Genomic DNA, 21737 nt, shown 5'->3' on the forward strand with positions numbered 1-21737 from the left:
CAGACAAACAGAAATGAAAAAAGTATAAAAATAGATTTTTATTTTTTTAATGCATTTATTTTGATTGGCCCCACAATGAAGTGGAAGTGAAGCGAAATATAACACATTAGTATAAAACAGCCATGGCAGCAGAAATCATAGATCAGCTGTTGTCTCAAAGCAAGTGATGCTTTGAGCGCTATCCATCATCAGAGAAAACTATGGTGATGACAAATGTGTACCGACGCAAAGGTATATGAGCAGAACTATAATGTGGGGTTTTTTCCATTTTAATGACAATCAGAAAACAAACTCTCTGTCACTGTTTTGTAATGAGAGTTTTTAACCTAAAACTTGATCAGCTGCATTTCCAAAAGTATCTGTTAATGGTTATAAAGTGGTAAAAGTATGGATGCATGCACGTTGTAAGATGAATATGCGTCAGTACGGCTGTACCTTGAAAACAGAAAGGATCCCAAACTGTGGATCTGTTCCCTAAGAATCAGGTCAGCAAATTTTGGGGGTTGTGTTCTATATCAAAGCTCAAGACCCTTCGTATTTACAAAATGGATTTGTGCTTGAATTATCAGGTAAAATCTTTTATTTCAAAGTTTTGTTTTGTTGTAACTGTGCACGTGCTTCTGCTGTAATTTGTCTCTATTCTTATAGTCAAGCTCTCTGATTTTAAAAAGTGCTATTTAATAAAAAAATAAATAAAATTAATACACTCACAGACACCACTGTGTAAAGTCCTTAAAAGACCGATAAACTAATAGACATGAAACGTAAATTTCATGAACTTGTCCTTTAAATCGTTTTCTAACTAACCGATGGTACAGAATGGGAAGGAAATCTCATCAACTAACACATTACTCATTCCTCCTGCCACGCTCACTCACTATTCAAATGTGAATATGAGTTTTCTAAATATAATCTTACAATAACACAATCACACGCACGCACACACATATATATAAACATAGAGTTGTTTTGTTGAGTTCTCACTCATAGCGTAGTATCCCAATATTTTCCATGGCGATTTTACAGGGACATTAAAACACTATCAAAATACTGTTAACAAGAGGGCTCATCTAATTCACCACCAATCTGAGATAATGTTGGCCGAGCAAACTTTTGTTAAATCGGCTCAGCTGAAAGTACATCCAACAGAGAGTCCTGGGAACCAAAATTCTGGCTGGGTTTATTCAGTGGAATGGAAATCAATTTATAACTTTTATCTAACATGTTTTCTTCTGGATTTTCTGTAAACAGATGTTGGCAGGCATATTTTATAGTTGAAAAAGGTGATAAATTGTGGTGTCGTGAGGTTTTTGATGATTCATCTATTTATCTCACAAGTACAATTTTAGTCGCACTGAAGCAGAAGTTCCTTTCTGGTTTATGTGGCAGTTGCACTGATCCAGCAGCTCTTGCGTCACACTCTACGCTGCTAAAAGGACTCATCTCTGTAGAACCCCCCCCCCCCCCCCCACCACCACCACCACTAGTCATATAAACTTCTGCTGCATCCAAAATATTTAACCTTCTCTCTATGTGTCCTTTGTACCCTGTCACTAGTTGACTGCACATCTTCCACGTTTACTTAACTAACCACACATATGCATATAACTGATCTGTATCACAAACCATATGCAAACTCTGACTTCATGGTTTGTTTTAGCCCACTTTGTCCACAGATGTGTTTTGGCTCCAAGGACAATGAGTACCAGACGGGGTGCCAGTGCAGTGAAAAAAGAGGCATTTACACACACAATCATGACCATGCATACAAACACACACAATGTACATACAAGCTAGAGTTAACGCAAGCAGTCTGCAGATTCAGCTGTGCTCTTAGCTCAGCGTCTCTGCTCAGTGACATCATACCCCGACAATGCCACCATTCATACAGATGTTGCTTACAAAACCTGTAGTTAGACTCTCATTGTGTGTACTGCTCCTCCTCCTCCTCACAACAAGAGAATTTGCCAGAGGTGCTCCCCTACTATGGTGAAAGAAAATGAATGGAACACATAACAGGGTTACAGTTTATGCTAATGGTTTAACTGCTTACAAATGATTTTATACTAAGGTAATCATTTCATCAATCATGACATGGCAGAGATGAAAACTGTAACATCTGCAGCTGCCTCACTTTTTTGGAATTTGTGAGCAAAATAGGTGCAGTGCAGTGCAGTTACTGAATTGCAACTAGTATTTGGATTATCAGGATTAAAGATCAAGCGTTTCGCTAAACAGTGAAGATGTACGAAAGAGTTACCCTGAAGAACTAACAGCAAGGTTTGTGCAAGTGAAATGAAAACTCAACATCAGTGCACGTGGAATACTTTGATTATTGGCCCTCCTGTGTGCTATGAAATGTTCCTTTAAGAGAAGCACTGCTTGCCCCCCCTCCCCCCCTTCAAGTAAAAAGGAGCATATTTAGAGCATGCCAGGAATTATGTCATCCACCAATCTAGTGCCAGCTCCACAGCCAAGCAGGCTGCAGTGAAAGAACATATAGTATTGTTTACCACATAAAAATCTCAGCACCTAGCCCGATGCTTAGTGACAAATTTATTGTCCTTAGTAACAATATAAACAATAGATAATTGGGAGATAATAAATAACACATTTTCATACACCAGCACAAAGCCCTTTCAAGGCGCCTCTTTCTGAAATTAGCAAGCAGTCAGGATGTGTGGAAAGCATGGGACTCAGTTAAAAGACACAATAAAACAATGCCAAAGTGCACCATGCTGAAAACAGTGCCACTGACATGAGCCATGCGCCACAGCGGGCATTCATAGACTCGAGTTTGTTTTTAGGGGAAATTTGATAAGGGCTTGTTTGGGTTTTTCTTGTTACAGATGAAAAATGATAGCAATTACCTTTCATTGCATGAACAAAAATATCAAAATTTAAGCATAGGGGGTCTGTGGTGTGTGAGGGTTGGGGTGGGTTGGGGGTGTAGGTGTGGGGAGTAGAAAACAGTACAAGTATTCAGAAATGTTTTACAGTTTTCCTTTATAGGCATGCATGTATTCTGTGTGTGCATCTCATCTGTCAGTCGTTTTTCAAGTAGTCTTGGCTGCCTGTACATGCATGTGTGGGTGCACGTGTGTGCATGATTTTGCAGCTATTTGTACAAGCAAGATGACACAGTGCTGGTCCACACGCGGTGCATATATGTGTGTGTGCGTGCGCTCGTAAGGAGTGGTGATGTAATGCTTTGGCCAGCATGCTGTGGAACTTGGCCTCCTCTGTACTGCGTTTCCTCCACGCTGCGAGGGTCAACTATCCCACAAGCTCCAGCACACAACACTCACTATTCAATTCCCCAGACCACAACAGAGCAGAATTCAACCACACCCGGCACCAAGAGCACCCAGTCCCTCACAACAAGAAGGGGGAAAAAAACACTTGAGCTAAAACTAATAAAACATTCCAATCCCAGCAACCCTCCCAGGCAACAAACTAAAAGCATTAAGAAAAAAAAACATATCAATTATTCCACCATCAAGCTTTGCTATACCACTTAAATGATGGCACTTAAGTAGAAAATCAGAAGAACAAAGATGGGCACTGATGCAGATACAGTCTTTAGCCCAGAGAGCACAAACAGAGAGCTTAGAGCAAGATATGAGTCCCCAAGGGGCCACAGCAGTCCTTTGGCTCATTAACTATTTACACCAGAGACAGGCCTCCCTACTGCTCTGGCCCACCACAAAATCAATTAGCCTTCATTAGCCCAGGCTCAGGGCATGCTTTCTCTGACAGGGGAGGGATAATCCTGCTACCGATGCCTCCAGTTACCACAAAATATCAAACAGCAGCAAGCTCACCCATATGGCCATACATGCATGCACAAACATGAAAAGACAAAGGAAACTGGTTCTACTTTTCCCTAAGAAGTCTTCTATTTTCTCCCTTCTTATTCATTGTTTGATCTTGCAGTATATCAATATTGCTTCTCGCCTTTTAATTCTATTGCCTATTCTGCCTGTCTGTCCGTTTCCTTCATGTCTATCAAAGTCCCACTCAATCCCCTCTTCTGCTCTCACAATGTAAACGTTGAGCACAAAGAGTGCATCCAGATCCGTTCCTCCGAGGTGTGGGGTTACAGTGCGAAGATTTCCCATTGGCGGAAAGTCAACATGGTCAGGGTAATGCGATTAGAGCCGGATTGAGATCGTCGCAGGGGACACATGGGCCTGATCATGGCCCAGTTATCCGATAGCGAGGCCGTATTTATCGACCAGGCCCGGGCGAGGATATTGGAGACATTAGAGACCCCGTCTATGCTTATGAAACCCACGCTGGAGATCGCACCCGGATAACACAATTAGTCTCTCACTTTCTGTCCACAATCACAAAATTCCATCAGTTGTGTTCAGACATCAGGGAGCAGAATCTCAATTGATACACATTGGGTTGCTGTGCCTCGTGCCCGAATGGCCAACTAACCAGAAAGTTGCATGGTTAGGGGGCCTGCAGCCATTTAGTGACTGCATATGTTTATAGGAGGCCTAACAGAGCATTTACAATTCAATTACACAGATAGGAGGAGAAAAAAAAAGAGTAAGACATGTCTGGATGATGGCCAGGGGAGAGATAAGCCTAATACACTAATATTGTGTTACCCTAGTGTGTTACCATAGGAACAGTTGAAGAGATTCAAAAGACTACAAAGGCGATCAATCTTGAGAGAACGGGAGGAAGAGGGAGAATTAAATGCCCTGGGACTGCTCCCGCTCTCCTCTATCAGACCAATAACTCTTCTAATGACCTCTGCTACCCCTCTCTCTCTCCCTCTCTCTCTGTCTATGTGTGTGTCTTTGCCTCTCCAGGATGTTTCTCTCCAGTAAACCCAGCTATCTATGAACCTTTCCAAACACAAAGAGCAGCCAACTCTTTTCATTATGGTTTATAATTTCTTTTTTCTCGATATCCATGTCATGACACTCCAGTTATTTATTTTTAAAACAAAGGTTGGCAGTTGGTCACGTTGCTACAGCATTAATCAATTCATGTCACCTTAAATGTAACTTTTTAGCTATTTTTCATTAATCAGAGGTGCGCTGTCATGAACCAGTGTTGCAGCAGTACTGGCATTCAAAATCAAGAACAGTGCAAAGAATCTTTTCTTTTTGAGCTTTTTCTTCTGCCAGTCCTTCTTTGACTCTCAAAACCTGTGCCTACATATTATTCCAACTTCTACAACTAAATGCTTTGTGAAAGGATGAGGTCATTTGATTTTTTTCCCTGCTGTGTTAAACTAGTGCTAACAAGTTGCAGGACCTACAGAACATGTTCTGTACATTAAGATATACATCAGGCAGTTGGTGGGCAGCCGAGCCACAACCACATAAAGGGCCCTTTATTCCAGCCAGAGTCTCCGGTGCTGCACTGGCAGGTTCAGACACAGCTTTGATTACACACTAAATGATGAAATCCACACAGGCCTAAGAGTGCAGCCTTGCTGGCAGAGCCCAGTGGAAAAGAAGGTTGCAACACTTTTCAGCTTGTGTGTGTGTGTGTGTTTGTGTGTGTGTGCAGGCATAAAAGTTTATGTATGCATGTGAATGCTTGCATATACTCACCAGTTTGGCCTCTGAGTGCATGGAGGGAATGTGAGTGGAGGAGCAGGAGCTGCTGTGGGCGGGGCTTTGCATGCCCATCATATTGGAGCCCATGGACATTTGTCTCTCCATCTGAAGATTACAACAATACAATAACAATCACGCAAGTGTAAACAGGGCTTTATTTAAACACATATCAATCATGCTGTACTATTTATGCTAAGAGTGGTGATTTTTCAGAGATGCAATCACTGCTTTCTCACAGGTATGCACCAAAAACCTTTAAGCATTTTAAGTGTGAGACCTATCCTTTGAGGTTATGGAGCATGAGATGAGAACGCATGAGAGCCTGATTTCACATGACAGGCTGCCCTGTGCACAGCTCTGTGTGATGATAACTGGAGCTGACCCAAAACAGGAAGCCAGCATGCAGGGACTTAACACAGGAAGCTGGGCAACTGGGGTGTGTGTGTGTGTGTGAGAGAGTTTCTAACAGCAGTTTGGTGAGTATCTGTCAGACTAACATCAAAGTCGTCTAGTTGCAGGATGTTTCAATAAGGACATAGGTTAGTTAGCTCTACAAATTTCTAACCATCTGTCTTTGTGTGTATGCGCTCACTACCTGTCTCTGATTGATTCTAGTCTGGTCGTTATGTGTCATAGCTGAGACCTGAATGTGAAGAATTCACATGACATGTGGTGAAAGGTGACCCGTGTTCACCGTGTGGTGCAAACAGGAAAGAAGATATGTTTGCTTGAACATCTACATGCATGTGTGCGTGTAAGGTGTTGCGGCCTCTTAGCTGCTGAAGTTTTGGTGAAGTTTGCGGTGCTCTCCATGAGGCATGGGCCCTCTCACCCCCACCCCTGGCTGGACCTTTTCCTTGCCCTCCCCTTCCCCTGGTCCACAGAGATTTGGGTCTAGAACCTGACACACAATCTTAATTGCAGTAAGTGTGTTTTGTGTAAAAATATCACCCAAACGTGCACCCCTTTCCTGAACCGTCAATCTTCCCAAAAATCGCTTAGCCCTTAATTTAATAAACATGGGAAGGATTTTTCCACACCATAAAACTGAGCCGTCTTATGTTACAAACGGAACATATGTTGTATCATTGCAATCCTGATACGAGGGCCTTTTGCTATGTTGTTATCATTTCCTGTTACACAATGTGATTGTTCTGAATTTAGTTGGCTTAATTGTAGTGAAAATTTACATTTTGAACTCACAGGAAAAAACCATTCATTTCTGCAGGAAGAGTCGAAACTGCACAGCAACACCAACACAGCTTATGTTCAGTCTGAATGTACAGTGCACTGTCATCACAGGAGTAAACGAGTCTACTTCTGCATGCGTGAGCGCCGCTGTAAGTGAATATGCTCTGTAATCTGTTGTGGTACTCACAGGCATCAACACAGCAGAGGAGCCGGGCATGGTCGGGTCTGGCAGAGTTCCAGGCATGGAGGCTGGCAGAGGCTGCCTCTGTCTGTTTCGTAGGTGCAGTAGTGAGGACAGCGAGCCGGGGACGGGCCTAAAAGGACACAGACAAGGAACTTAAGGGTTTGTCCTGCTACACACAATCTAAGAATATTATTCTTTGTTGTTTCATACACCAGCACCAAATCCAGCATGAAATTTAGCGCTAGTTTTTAACGTGTCCTAATAAGCACAAAATTAATGTATAAGCATATATTAAAGAAAGAAGTGATAATATAGTGTAACATCCCTTTTTAGTATATTAATGGACATTTACTAATTTCTTCTTTTTTTTTTACACACACAAAAAAGTTTAATTCTCAGTTAATTTTATCTTTCTGTACTTTCAGAGTATGAATAATTGTATTATACATTATAGTGTGATATAAATGACTCACTGTTTTTATATTTCCTACAAATTAAGTGCTGAAATAAATTATTACTATAATATACAAAGGCATGAAAGAAGGCAAGTGAAAAAATGCACGACAAGCTTAGCTTAAGTCACCTTTGTGAGTTTAAAAACTGTATGTTTAAAAACTACAGTTGCTAAAGGGAATTTGATTACCCACTGATATAGTTGGTGATCATGTCTAACTTTTATACTCAATTCTAGCTCTCTGGTTTGAAGCTCATTCACTCTGAAGACAGGAACATCAAAAACAGAGCACGAATATTACTATATATTACATTATATATTACATTACTTCATAACATGATAATAATATAAAAAATATAGGGGACTTCTGTCAATCGCAGTTTAGAGGATTAGGTATTTTGCTGTCACCTGATGTGACGCACTGATGTGCTTATAAAAACTAAGGGTCTGTGGCTCCGTTGACAATAATAAAGAAAAAACTTCATCAAGTGTTTCCTTTTAGACTAAAGGGGCTGATTCTGTCATAGATACTGAGAGAAATGTTGGTGCTTATATCAAAAGATTCAGAGTCTCTGAATGCAATGAATTGCTTTCATTTTTCGTATTTCTGGTTAAAAGTGTAATCACTTTCCAAACATGCAAGTTGGCTGCTGCCCCATGTTCTCGGAAAGCCCTGAGCTGAAAGCGCGCACGCTAAAAAAAAAAACTATTGTATTATCGTAATTCTACAAAGTGGGGCGGCTAAGGAAATCTATTCGTACACTTTAAAGTAAATTTAACATTTTGAGAGAAAATGCTTTCCGCAAGCTCGTTCTTTTTTAGTTTGCTCTTCTTTCTACAGCCACAAACTCAGAACAGAACCACCCCCCCCCCAAAAAAAAACATTAGTGAGCCTGTGCGCATGCTGCACTTCAATCATCTCATGAGTTTTTGGATATACTTTACTTTTGTAAAGTATATCCAAAAACAATGGATGAATAATGATTTTGGTGATGATAAATGACTAATATTTGTCATAACAACCACATGAGATGAGCATGATGAGAATCATATTTAGAAACTGCTAAAGCAATGGAAGCCCTGTGGGGAAAATCTCTTTCAGTGACCACAAGAGCGGGCGGACCAACGGGCTTATCCACACTCACGGCCACATCAATAAATCACATGTACAGAGGGCCCAGGCTAAGCTTAAACTATTGACAGCAGTCCTGTCTCAGTCACTGGCTCAAGGCCTTGGCCATACAAATACCCAGACCAATACATCTGCGCTCGGTGACATCATTTATACAACTGTCACCAAATCCCTGCTTCTAAGAACAACAATTCCCAGCTGCAAGGTGCTGCAACACCCACATGAATGCAGCAATTATTCAGTCCTCACATCTAAAAGCAGCATTCACCGCACGATTCTTCAACAACTTGCATCAGAAGAATCAATAAATCTCCAGTTATCTGTATCGCCACAATCAGCGCTGCCACTCACCAGCTATTTAAGCTCCATTTCCTCCAAGCAAACAAGAAGCATTTAGGTTAGCTGTGTTCAACGGGTTAACATAATCAATTCACCACATCACAGCCTGGATTACGGTAATAGTGAGTGGTGAAGGAGTGATGGCCTAATGGAGGGGGGGTAACAGGGCAAACGTTCCACCACCTGAATAAATACCTGTATTTTTCCAGACCTAAATATGTGCATTTATGCTCCAGACATTTTAGATTGCTGCACACACACACAGGACTATTACCATCCTGACGATGTGTCATGCCAGTATAACATCCCAATTTATCACAATCACACTCATTTAACAGCGCGTATGACATCTGAGCAACACAGCGAATTCAAACATTTCCACATGGGAAAACTCATGAAAGTACAATGAGGTATGCAGTGTAGCTGCATCAACAGTTTCCCTCAGTGTTTAGACTTTGCCAGCATTCAGAAGGATGAACAGTCGCATGCTGGTACATGCTGTTGATTATGTAGATGAAGACTACATCATTTTTTCATAACTACGTGATGACTCGATTTTTCATTCAGACGCAGACTGAAGTTTTCTCAACAGATTTTTGCAACACACTGAAGTAAAAACGAATGCTAACTTGAAGCACGTCTGTATCTCATTATGATGTGTCAATTAGCTAAACAAAACTGGCTCATTTAAAGTATTTTTGTTCTAAAACTGTCACAGTATTTGCTTTCGTTTCCCACATGTATCATGTGTGCTATTCTACTAATTTAAACAAACAGTATTTTGTAAGAAGGATAAGCTTTATACGTTTATTTTTTTATTAATTAGCCCTATTTCAGTCATACTTCATCCTTAATCCTGGCAGCCACATAATAAACAACAACATTAAAAAAAAACACGCAGACACACAGGCTCTGTGACACAGAGAATAAAGGCTCCTTTTGAAGACCGTAACTTCTGCACCTGTCTGTTAGACGAACGCTCTGTCCATCACGACCACATTCACCAAAACACAACCTGCTTGTCCACTGGGAAGAAAAAAACAACACTAACATCTGACAGCACTTCCTCAAGGGATTAACCCGAGCTTTGTGCTGACTCTGCTGATAAATAAAGACATTTCAGACAGCTGGCAAAAAGTCACTAACGGTGAATCCAAAAATCTAGAAGAAACAAATATAACTTACTTGTTGAAGTGAACACAATGGCAACTTTTCTTATGCATTACAGTGTCAGAACCACACTGTAAAGCGCCTCAGCAACAGTTCTGAAAAAGGGCTGAACTTGTTTTTCTAGCTTTTTCCAGCAACTTAAAATGAAAGATTTCCTGCTTCTGATGAACTCTTAATATGTAGTATTGTGTCACTCTTTCCTTTTCCTGTGCGTTTTACAGACTAAACCATTTATTCTTTTTTTCACTCTGATAAATACTATACTCTACAAAATAATGCATTTTAATATAGCACCATCGTACACCGTCAGTAAGGCACTAATCAAATACAGTATAAAGAGTTAAACAAGAAACTTTCTATATTTCATGCTCCCTCCTGCTTTGTGTATTTACATCCTCCTGCTCAAAGTGTTTATATGTGAATAAGTGCATATGTGAGTGTGTGACTTTTTCATTAAGCTGCGTGTGAACATATGCATGTGTGTGTGTGTGTGTGTGTGTGTGTGTGTGTGTGTGTGTGTGTGAGTGAATAATGACAGGCTCGGCTCCACTGAGGGGACTGATAATAGCCTGGGCTGTGGGCCCCAGGGGAGAGCAGGTAGATACTCTGCAGTTCTGACCCTGCGCTCTCACATTACTGAGTGCTTCGCTCTCAGCCCAGCTCTCCTCCACAATCCCCGCCCAAGAACCGCCGCCGCCCAAACCCACCCATCTTCACTCCACCATGACATCATTAGTAGACTTTCATCCCTCTTTATGCCTTTTTTACTTTTTCTTGTGCTCTCTTATTTCTAATTGTCCACATCATTATGATATTTCTTTCCACCACGGACCCCTCATGGTGTCCACGCCTAAACCCACGTCCCCCTGATCTACTGTGTGTAATCTACAAATTTTGTAGACACACTGTGCTTTACTGTCCCAATCCCAACAGTCCCAACTCCAACTCAAGTACTGGGGACTTATACACAAGGGGGTTGGCTGCCATCCAACAGAGAGAGAGAGAGAGAGAGAGAGTCCACTGACTCATATCCTTCCCTTTCTGACTCGGCTCCAGCAATGATGTAATGCTCTTGGTTTTTCGCCCTCCCCCCACCCTGTGCCTGCCTACCCCCAGATTTTGTCCCTCCCTCCCATCCTCCTCTCACTTTTCCCTCTCTTTCCCTCCTCAACTCAGTCCAGCATCACTGTACTCACTCCTCGCTGGGTGAAGTCACTGCAAGCTCTGGGTAGACACAGCAGCTAAAAACTTTTGAACGTAACCAAAACAGCCTAGGGCCAAGTTCCAGACGTTTGGGAGATGGTGGTGCAGTCACCATGGGAACGGAGGTAAATACCGGGAGAAACAAGGGCCTCAAACAGCTTGCAGCTGCCTGGCTCTCTGAGTAAACACTACACAGGACCTGCCCCTGATTTACTGCCTTTAATCACTGGTGGGAGGAGAGTGCCATGGGGTTTGGACTGAGGAAATAATACAAATCTGATCAAATAAATCAGCTATAATGGGTTACGACACAGGCTGACTTTTATTAGCGCTCTAGAGAAGGGATGGATGCTGGGAGGGTGCTTCACTGGAATGGATCTGGGCTGGGGTGTCCTCACATTAGGGTGCCTCAAGCTGAGTTAAGGCATGCCAAAGCACAGTTTAGGAATGGTGGGGAGTGACACTCTGGAGCAAATTAGTGTAAGTGTTGCGGTATTTATTCACCAAATATGATACTGTTTTGAATCATCAGATGCTCTTGGCTGAGGAAAGCAAAGATGGGTTGGCTTTCATTTTAACGAAAGCATGTCAGTGCATTCATATCGGCGGTGAATCGGAAAAACTCTTCAGCAGCTAATGAGTCATCTTGTTACAAGCTACCCTGGGATCTGTCAGCAGCACCTGACTGGTGCTGTAACATTTGGCATAAACAGACCCTTTCACTTTCAGAGATACTTCATCTTTTTCCCTTTTCATCTACTAAAACTTCACTATTTATTAACATGTTTATGTCTCTGCTGTAAAGCCAACCTAGGCTCCTGTCACCCTGCCACCTGATTCCTGTCTTCTGTCAGTCTCATCTCTCATTCAGCTTTCCATCTTCCCTTCTCTTTCAGAATCTCCATACATTTTTCCCACACCCACGTTGTTCTGATGCCATGTTCTTCATGCTTCTATCTTTTCCTCTAATTCTGTACACACCATCCAGCAAAATCCATGTCCTCACCATCTGATGCCACTCTTCACTCTCTCTCCTTTACCCCCAGGATCTGTCATTTCCTCTCCGCCATCTATACCTCCTAATACCTTCTTCCGCTCCTCCATCCACCTCTGATCCCATTCTTCCCCTACTCTGTCCACCTCTGATCCCTCTTTTCCACACTTCCCTACATTGTGATCCCTGTGCTCCCCAGAGCTCTGAGGCACATCCCTGTGTGTGAGTTGCTTGTGCAGGAGCCTGCATGTGTGGTGGCCCCAGGGCAGGGATGACACAGACCCGCTGGAATGAGAGGGAACAGAGTCTGGGCGTTCCTCTAAAAACGCACTATTAAACCCAGTGCAGTACACAATGAGCTCATCTTAATTCAGGTCAGATGTACATCCTGCTTTCTCTCTCTTTCTTTTTGTCTTTTCACTATTTTTTTAATTGATTACATAGTTTGAGCTTTATTCGTCTGTACCGTGCTTACCAGTTTTCTCTTCTGTCTACCTCCTTCCTTTCTATTTGGATTAGCTCTACAATTTATTCGGAGCCAATAGCCACTTTTTTTTGCGGAGAACTAACAAGTTCGAGCACGGGGGCAACTTAAGCTTTCTGTAGAGGTCACACACTCGTATACGCAGGACGGACCTCCCTCCTTATCACAACTTTGTGAATGCAATCTAATCATAAACAATAATAAAAGACATCTTGTTTAAATTGTAAAGTTCATGAGGTCAAACTTTATCCATAAACAGCCCATAACATCCTTTCTCTCTATGCTCATGCACCAGTGCAGTGCACTTAGAAGGCAGCACCACTGGGTTATTACAGGCATGGAAAGAGTTATTATGCAATCTATACGATATGCAGTGTGTATCATGAACCACCTATCGGCACCACTGTATCAATATTAATTCAGTATAGTAGGTCAGCGGTGCTATTTTAAACAATTGATGAAGTAGTGAGTATCAGATTACACTGTATGTAAAAGAGCATGTACACATTGTGTTTAGACATGAACATCTGTTCTCAATAAGTGCTCACTAGCTATAATATCTGACAATGATCGTGGATTAACAGGATGATCGCAAGCTTTTGCAATCAAATAGAAATGCAAATGTTCTTTGTCACAGACACTTATACATTTTAATAAATTGAACTGCTACAATTCAATCTATTAAAAGCAAATCTTCTACCCAGTGGTTCTTCATGATCAATCAGCACACTAGCAAATCTCTTTGCAAAAACACAGGAAGTTAATATCACTCTACACTTTGCATGAAACCTTGCTGTTAAGAAGGCATGAAGACCAACATCTATTTCTGCTACTTCCCTTAAAGGCAAAGACAAGGACCACAAGTAGAAGGGTGCTGAAGGTGTGAAAAATATTGTGCATTTAAAGCAGCATGGGAAACACAACCACAAATTGACTTCCTTCAAACCTGTGCACAATGTGACAGCCAAACTTACAAGTTGCACACAGTACGCCCAGGGTGGGACACCGCAAATGATAGATGTATAGGTTTAAAGATAAATCCACAATCTAGAAAAGCGAATAGACTCTCCGCATAGAAAGAGCTGCTTTAAAGTTAATGTGGTTATTGTCACATTTGTACAAAAACAAAATGAGACAAAGTTCTATTTTCATTATTGAAGGTAAATTGAAAAACCTTTTGGTTAAATGGTGAAAAACCAACACTGCCTGACAGCAGTTAGTGGTTTTGAGGGCTGCATCTCATAAGTTCAAATATTGTCTTTAACACTTTAGTAGGTTTAGACATCTGTAATGTACATTTAACAAAAAAAAATAATAGTTGAAAGCAGTACTTAACTATCAAATTATCGGCAACTGATGATGAAATCTGCCACATCTGTACTGTATTCACGTAGCCCAGATGCATTCAGGTTGATTGTGCTATGTAATGGAAACAATCAGGCTGAATTCCTTTGTGCAGCCAAAATAGAAGAATGTCATTTTTTAATGCCTTGTGCCCACACCCATCCACCCAGCAAGCTCCACTTACAAGTGAAAAGGCTGAGGTTTTCACAGAATGTTGTATCTCACATGGTTGACTAGTAATGTCCAACACATTTAACTCTGACATAACTCAGCACCAGATGTTTGTAACTGAAAAGCAGAGAGCATTCAGAACAGTTGGACACCGCTTCACTTTGCATGATAATGATAGCCGTGACATTAAGATCTGCTGGCTGTTTCTTATGCCTGGTTTTAACACTGGTTTGTGTCAGTGCAGCTCCCCCAAGACCTCCTTTAAGGACTCAGAGCTGAGGGAAGGAGAGAAAAAGCGAGAGCGAGAGAGGTCCTCAGGTTTCACAGCTGCAGGCCCAGCTCAATCCTAAAGTAAATGGACTTGAGGAAAGCCAATCCTAATTGATTCCAAGCCTCAAAGCTCTTTAGTAAACATTGTGGAGCAATGAAAATGACTTGTTATCCTAATTCATTGGATGCTCATGCTGTGCACTCAGCAGAGCAGAGGAACAAAATGAAGAATCAGATGAAAGTGAGATTAAACTGATTTTGTTTGGTGATTTTGTCTCATTTAGAGACATATTTACCACAGAGCCCCATAAAGTGTGTTGATACTAAAAGATTTATAGACCTGCAATGATCAGATACACAACCTTTACCAGTCGTGACAAGGATAACCATTTTTTAATAGTCTCTTAGGTTATTATGGTTCAAATTAAACACAAAGATTTACATAGCGGGAACCTAACTGTGCTTCTAGTTTTACATGATGACCTTGTTCACAAAAGCACAGTAAATCAAAACATATTGAAGCCTACAATTCTCATGAATTAACAGGCTAATATCTGGACTGTGTTGGACTGAGTACACCAGTCTGTGAAGTGTCCAGCATGGTCTCTATGTAGGAAGTTCCTGTGGAGAGACCCTGTGCACAGAGGCTTTGGTGAGCCCTAATGGCTTCCTGTGGAAGTTCTGCTTTTCAGTGGAGGGGTTTCCTCAGCCCATTTTCCTGCTGATGTGAACATTTCCAGATCAGTTTTCTCTTGTGTGAATATTCCCATCCTATTCATGTTTCAGGATTCCGCCATCCTCGTAAACAAGTGACGCATCTGCAACTTTAGACCATACAATTGCTGCTCAGAGGTTGCCTCAGATCATGTGTGACAGATCACTGCAGCTGGCAACTTGGTGCAGTTCTGTGGCTGGCAACCACCACCACATGGCATACCGTCTCTGAATTTTGAGTGATGCGATTTTACGACAATAAACAATAACACAGCTCTCTCAACAAACCGGTAAGGGCTCTGTGGTCAGAAAGGGCTGCGAAGTGAAGTGGTGAGTCAGGTAAAGAGTTTACAATGACAGGTAAAGTCAGGTGAAGCAGGCCTGACAACGTCTCTGTTACTGGCAGTGATTGCTGCTCCTCCAAGGGGTTGAAATTCCATCCCTGTCCTCAACAAAGAGCCTGATGGGGTGTCAGTCAGACTTAGTGATGGGCCTCCCATCCAATATTCACTAGCTCCCGAAGCTGTAAATCTACACAAGACAGCCTCAACACAGGGCTGGCCTAACTCTGAGCCATCTCAATGTCTAACAAGTTTGCCACAGGCCTGGTTTACAGTAACAAAGCCCTGGCACAGATTTGAAGGTGGCTGAAGTTAAAGCACAAGGAATGAATGAGGTCAGTGGAGAGTCCTCATGTGGGAAAAAAGGTGCATAAATGTTTGTGTGCGTTTCCTATAACTGTTATGTCACTGACGTATTAAGACAGAACTGCAGCAGAGGGAAAGACGTTTCACTCAAAGAGATGACAGCCCTGCAAGAGTTGGCAAAATTTATGCAATCAATACCCAATGCAATACCCCAATCATTACGTACAGTGTGCATATACAAGTAATAAGCACAAAGAAGCAACCCACACACATTGTAATTAATATGGTTTCTCTATCTGCAAAGGTTCCAGAGAAGCAGAGCTCTAAGGCAGCTGCCATTCCCATACTGTGAAAAGAACTATTTTAGAACATGAAATGCTAAACCTGTGTAAAAGCGGTCACGGCTTAGGCTTCAACAATGACTTCATCTTATCCTCTGGGACCCTCTTTGGCATGCTCTGCTATGGGACAACAGTGAATGAACAGCAAAACACGAATGGCAAGTCCCACACACACTGCTCCAAATGTAATGAAACACTGACATTGCCTCAGAGACAATGGGGGGGATGACAGCTGGCACAGAAACAGAGGGACCAGGATGAGACTGAGGCTGTCAGTATAACAGGGGCACACTTGAGGTGAGAGAATCCCCAAAGATCACTGCGCTTGTCAGGCGGTTTTCAGTCTGTCATCAATTCTCAGCAGTGCTCAACAACTGCTGTTTCATGTCATACAGAAAAGAGAAAATGCCTCTCTCAGTAGCAAGTTTCATAAAACCTGTTTGTACCTGTTACTTGTATTTACGCTGCTGATGTTTCACGACATCTTTCGGCCACTGCGGTCTGCTTACCCTATCTGTCTATTTGTTGATGGAGCCTGAGTTATGACAGAGCTGGACTGAGGAGAGGGCAGGGCCTGCTGGATCACTATGCTGGTATCATGATTGCCCATTCGTGAGTGGGACTGCTGGTGCTGGCCTTGGCCTGCTTGGCCATGCAGTGAAATGTTCTGTAAAGAGAAGAGAGGAGGCGAGTGAGCACAGTATAGAGGTTTAGGACTCTATAAAGAGCATTTTCAAGTGCAAAACAACACAAGCATTTCAACCATTTGGCCTTGGACTTCACACATTCAGTGGGTGGGAATGGGTAATGAGGAACTAAGTAAGGTATCATCTACAAGCTTTTCTGTGCTGAGCTGAGAGTTTATTGATGACCATATTTCCTTTATTTTTATTTTACCAACAGTTTTTAACTGTCACATTATGAATATTCATACTAAAATAGCTGCAAGTGATAGAATACTCACACTCACGTATCTCTCACACACTTACAGTGCCATAAAGTATTTTGCATTGCAGTACAATTACTTAATCTTCACCATTATGATAGTATATTGCAGGATATGGAAATAAGACTATTTCATACTGTCTTCTTGGTGTTTTCTTAAAGTTTCAAATTTTTAACTCTTATCTTGTTGTGCTTTACACTCCCTGCAAGTCTTGCTCTGACTCGCCTCCTGCTGACTTGGCAAAGCCTCCCATCATAAACCACACAGGCTGGGCAGCCTAGACATGGCTGACCTGAGCACGCACGATCTCCAGAGCCAAACCACAGAGACAACAGCTTAGCTGCAGCAGGGACTGCACACACTCCCAGACCTTAGATAAGCAGTCTGTCTTGTGGTGATTTGACTATTACCCATGTTTCAGGTCAAGGTGCTTCAGGGCAGATGTATAATGCATAAATGATCATGTTCTTTGTCAAACGTCAGTGTTTGTGACTCTGCTCACATACAAGACTGTCTGGTCAGTATTTTTTCCTGATTACTGCTGAAAAAGATGTCTCAGGGGTCTGTCTGTCTGGGAGAAATAGGACTCCTTCTCTAAGCAATGAAGATCTGTTTGAAGCTGCAGGTGGAGAACCTGATATCTTTTGTCCTCATCTGTGATGGGTGACAAATCTCCACCTGCTAGCCCTGTCTGTCACTGTTGACAAGTCAGATGAGGTTAAAGCAGCGTGGCACTAGTGGCATCACGAGAACTAGACAGGGAACATATAGTTTGGATAAAAGAGAGAAATATAGCAGAAATATTAGCGGTGAATAAACACTTGTGGCTATCCATTTTTGAACAAATGGGCAGAATGTGGTTGCATGAGGTCTATGTGTTTCCAGTCTATAAAAAAAATGTGTTATCAGCTCATGCAGTGTGAGCCGCTGTTAGCGACATTACTCATGTGATCACTCCAGATAAGAGCTCTTAACCACCTAACCTCTGTGGCTTTGGTCTCATCTGTTTTTTGTTTTGTTTTTTTTAGTCTGAGTTTTTTTTCCTTTTTGTTCCAGTACCTGTTTACTGTCCTCTTCTTCCTGGGCTTTGCAAAATTCCTGCTCAATTGAGCAGTCCAGGTCACTGAACAAGCCCACCTCCTCACAGTTCTTTAAAAAACGTGTTGGCGTAGGTGTCTGGTCTGTAAACGAAGAAAAAATGTTTTTCAGGTTTAAAAGTAGAATGTGGACCTTTAAAAGTTAGAGGGAAAAGAGTTTTAAGGGGTTCCAAATGGCAAAATATATCCGCAAGCGTAGTGTTTTCGTGAAAAAGTTGATTTCATATTTGTCTTTTTCCTTTTCCATTTTGTGATATTGTGTGATGCTTTTGTAAAAGATGTATGCCTAATTCTCATTTGCATACCTGAAACATATATACAATGTAAAAACTTACGCAGGCAAAATGAACCAAAATGCAAATATGCGCACAACAGTATTTAAAACAGGAACCATGTCTGCAAGAAGTTAAATGAGACACGAGAAAGCATTTAAATCTGTTTTGACAGCGCAGCATGTTTTATTCTGATAATTTGGATAGTTTTACTGCTAACTTTTAATTTGATTCTGTGACTCTTCTTGTACTCTCCGATTTTTATGACTTGTATTTTTTGTATTTTCTGCCTCATTGTTCCTTACTCTAAAAAAATGATGTCCAATTATGTGAGCCAAAGTTTTTACCAGCATGCACTTTAAGCAAGCTAATGGAGACCAATCCAAAAAGAATAATGAACGTACACTGTTGTTGCACATTGTGTTTTTAAGTAAGCATTACTTGTATTTAGCCGATGAGAGACACTACTTTTGACAGCCCAGTTTTTTGCTGACAAAGTACAGATCCCACCTACAGAGTGGGGTCTCATTTGTCGAGCTCAGTCAAGCTGTGGTATTCAGCTTGACATTGTGGGGGGTGCACGCAGATCGGGTTTCAGACTGTTGAAGGTGATTTTGGGATCACAGTTGTTTCAAAGGCTAAAAGCATACTCCATGGCGTGTTTATCCATTCTGGCTAGACTGAGGATTGACTCAAACTTTCGTCATGACGTGTGTACTCAAAACACAGTTTTACTCTGCAAATATACAGCGCCGTTTCGATCTGCAGAGACTGACGATATTACTCAAGCTCTATTAAGAAACCGAGTAATGTCAGTTTTTAGTCGAGTCAATGCAAAGCAAATAGAGCAGGTCAACTTTAGGTCATGAATTATAGTACTAAAAGTTAAGCGTAGACAATTTTGCATGTGACATTGTGTGTCTGAGGTGTGACTTTGTGTGCTGCATAACCACTGATTATTTTATCCTGAGTTCAGTGTATCAGTAAGAAAGTAGTCATAGTTGTAACTCAGGCGAAAAGCGATAAAGACGCCTGGCTTAGAAAATCTGATCCTACTGACTACCGAGTGTAAACAATAAAGAAGAAACTACTTGAATAGTCTGGCTGTAGCAATTTTTACTAGACGATGGCTGATGCATTAGGAATGTTATAAGGAGTAGAGATCTACACTATTGGATTGGCCGCTACTATTGGTTTGACTCTTACTGGACTTTTGAAACTCTAGATTAATGTCCAGATCAGCGGCTCAACTGGGCTTTTGCACCCTGTAAAACTTCCTTTCTTTCGACGTGATATATAGAATGATGACGCACCGAGTGACAGAAAAGCGCAAATCACATGAAGTAACAGGAAAGACAAGCTCACACATAAAATGCTCATTTGTCCAGTTTTTGTCAGGCAGCTTCTTTATATGTTACTGAAGTGTTCATTGTGAATGACACTAAGCTGTAGGGTAGCATGCCTCATATGATTTACATTATTGCAAACAACTTCTGGAGGCACTGTAAAGCATACTGATGATAGACGAGTGTGTCTGTGCATGAGTCACAAAGACACAGCTGCAAACAAACTCCAAGTTTCTTTCAAACCCTGCTCAAATAGTGAGGTAGTCTGTATTGAAGGAGCATAACTCACCTGATAACATGTTGTCGTTCTTTATGGAGGGGAACTTAAGGGTCATCTCATGTTTGTGTCGATGTATCATTAGATGGTCCTCTGTGGGGAATCGCTGTTGAAAAAAAAAAGAATTGTACATATGTAAAGAGACAAGTATGAGTAACTGATAGGAAATGAAGCACTACCCTAAAATAACATTCACTGTTATTGTAGTCATTCTTGACTACATCCTAAAAGAAACTTTTTTTTCTTTAGGTATTTTAACACTAGACCCGATCACAGTTTGTGTTTCAAGCACTTCCATGGTATTGCGCTTCTCCCTCATGCGCGAGAGATAAATCTACTCCGAATCCCTCTTTGGTGTATTGATATCACAGGCAGACATACATATACACATGCACATGTACGCATTGAGTTTTATCACGACAGTCTCACCTGAGAACAGCCAGGAGCGTTGCACACGAACGGCCTTTCCTGGTCCGAGTTCATCACTCTGGCCAACTTCTCATAAAACTACAGAAAAAGACAAAAGAAGAAAGCAGTGAGGAGAGCTGAATAATTTTGCTTTCCTTAGACGAGGGAAAATACGCTCGTGTCATGCTAGACATGAAACTGCTACTGCACCTGCACTAGTTTTCTCACGCTACAGTAATCTGGGCTCCACTAAAATGACATCAAGGCTGAGGTTGTGGAAACACTGGGTCCAATAACTTCAGCAAAACTCAACCACTGGGAAAACTTTTAAATATTTCGATAGATGGATTTTCTTTATATCCACGTTTTTATTGCACATTACCACATAGATTGTAACACACTTTAAAGCTGGTAATAAACAAAATGAACAAATGTATCTATATAGACATTGCTTCTCAGTACTTATATATTTTTTATTAAGGCAGCTATGTAGTAAGACAAAATTGACTTTAAATAAAAGGCACTTACATCTGGAAAAAATAGCTCCACATTTAAGTTTCAGCCATACAGTCATCGGTTTCTTAATGAATTGATTCGCTGGTTATGCATCTTTTAGTGAGAACAAGAAAAGGAAGCAGCGGCTGTGCAGCCGTGCACAGTCAGAAAGTGCAGCTTATTTGATAGAAAGAAGAAAAGGAACTTTAGTTGGTGTTAGTTTTAAAGCTTAAAAATAAGCGGGCCTCAGGTTTTTTAACGTGCACTTTAGGAACTTCTCAGTGCACCCATATCATTTTAACTTTAAGAATTCAAAGCAAAATGGGACAAGTGATGGTAAAAGATAAAAACACTAAAAATAAACCTCTACAAATTATTTCAAATTTTATCCTTTTCCTCTTTTAACTTTGAAAAACCCAATCAGGCAAAACCAGTTAAAGAAGTCAAAATTTTCAACTGTATTTTTTTCATACATTTCAAATAAATTACGGAAACAACAGTTGGATTTTAAAATATATCGATCAACATCAAACGCATTAAACAACACCTATGTGAAATATGATATCCACATGATGGAGCGCACACATTCAAACATTTATATTGCACAGGTTTACAGCATCTTACTTTATTGTTCCTGCCAATAATTTTTTTAAATTATTTTAGGCAGGAA

The 21737-nt window shown here is 41.2% G+C and overlaps 1 protein-coding gene across 7 annotated transcripts in view; it reads right to left on the reverse strand.

Moving 5' to 3' along the window:
• creb5b (cAMP responsive element binding protein 5b) overlaps positions 1-21737 on the reverse strand; it is a 35121-nt gene that overhangs the window by 9225 nt on the left and 4159 nt on the right. For all 7 annotated transcript variants that reach the window (XM_004541491.3, XM_076889948.1, XM_076889947.1 and 4 more), the window contains exons 2-7: positions 20594-20671; positions 20177-20270; positions 18232-18353; positions 16736-16893; positions 6967-7093; positions 5583-5693 (exon numbers count right to left, since the gene is read on the reverse strand). In XM_004541491.3, the coding sequence (XP_004541548.1) occupies positions 5583-5693; positions 6967-7093; positions 16736-16893; positions 18232-18353; positions 20177-20270; positions 20594-20647 (666 nt within the window). In that variant the 5' untranslated portion in view covers positions 20648-20671. The remainder of the gene's footprint in view (positions 1-5582; positions 5694-6966; positions 7094-16735; positions 16894-18231; positions 18354-20176; positions 20271-20593; positions 20672-21737) is intronic.

This window comes from Maylandia zebra, linkage group LG11, assembly GCF_041146795.1.
Source record: "Maylandia zebra isolate NMK-2024a linkage group LG11, Mzebra_GT3a, whole genome shotgun sequence".
Classification (NCBI taxonomy): domain Eukaryota; kingdom Metazoa; phylum Chordata; class Actinopteri; order Cichliformes; family Cichlidae; genus Maylandia; species Maylandia zebra.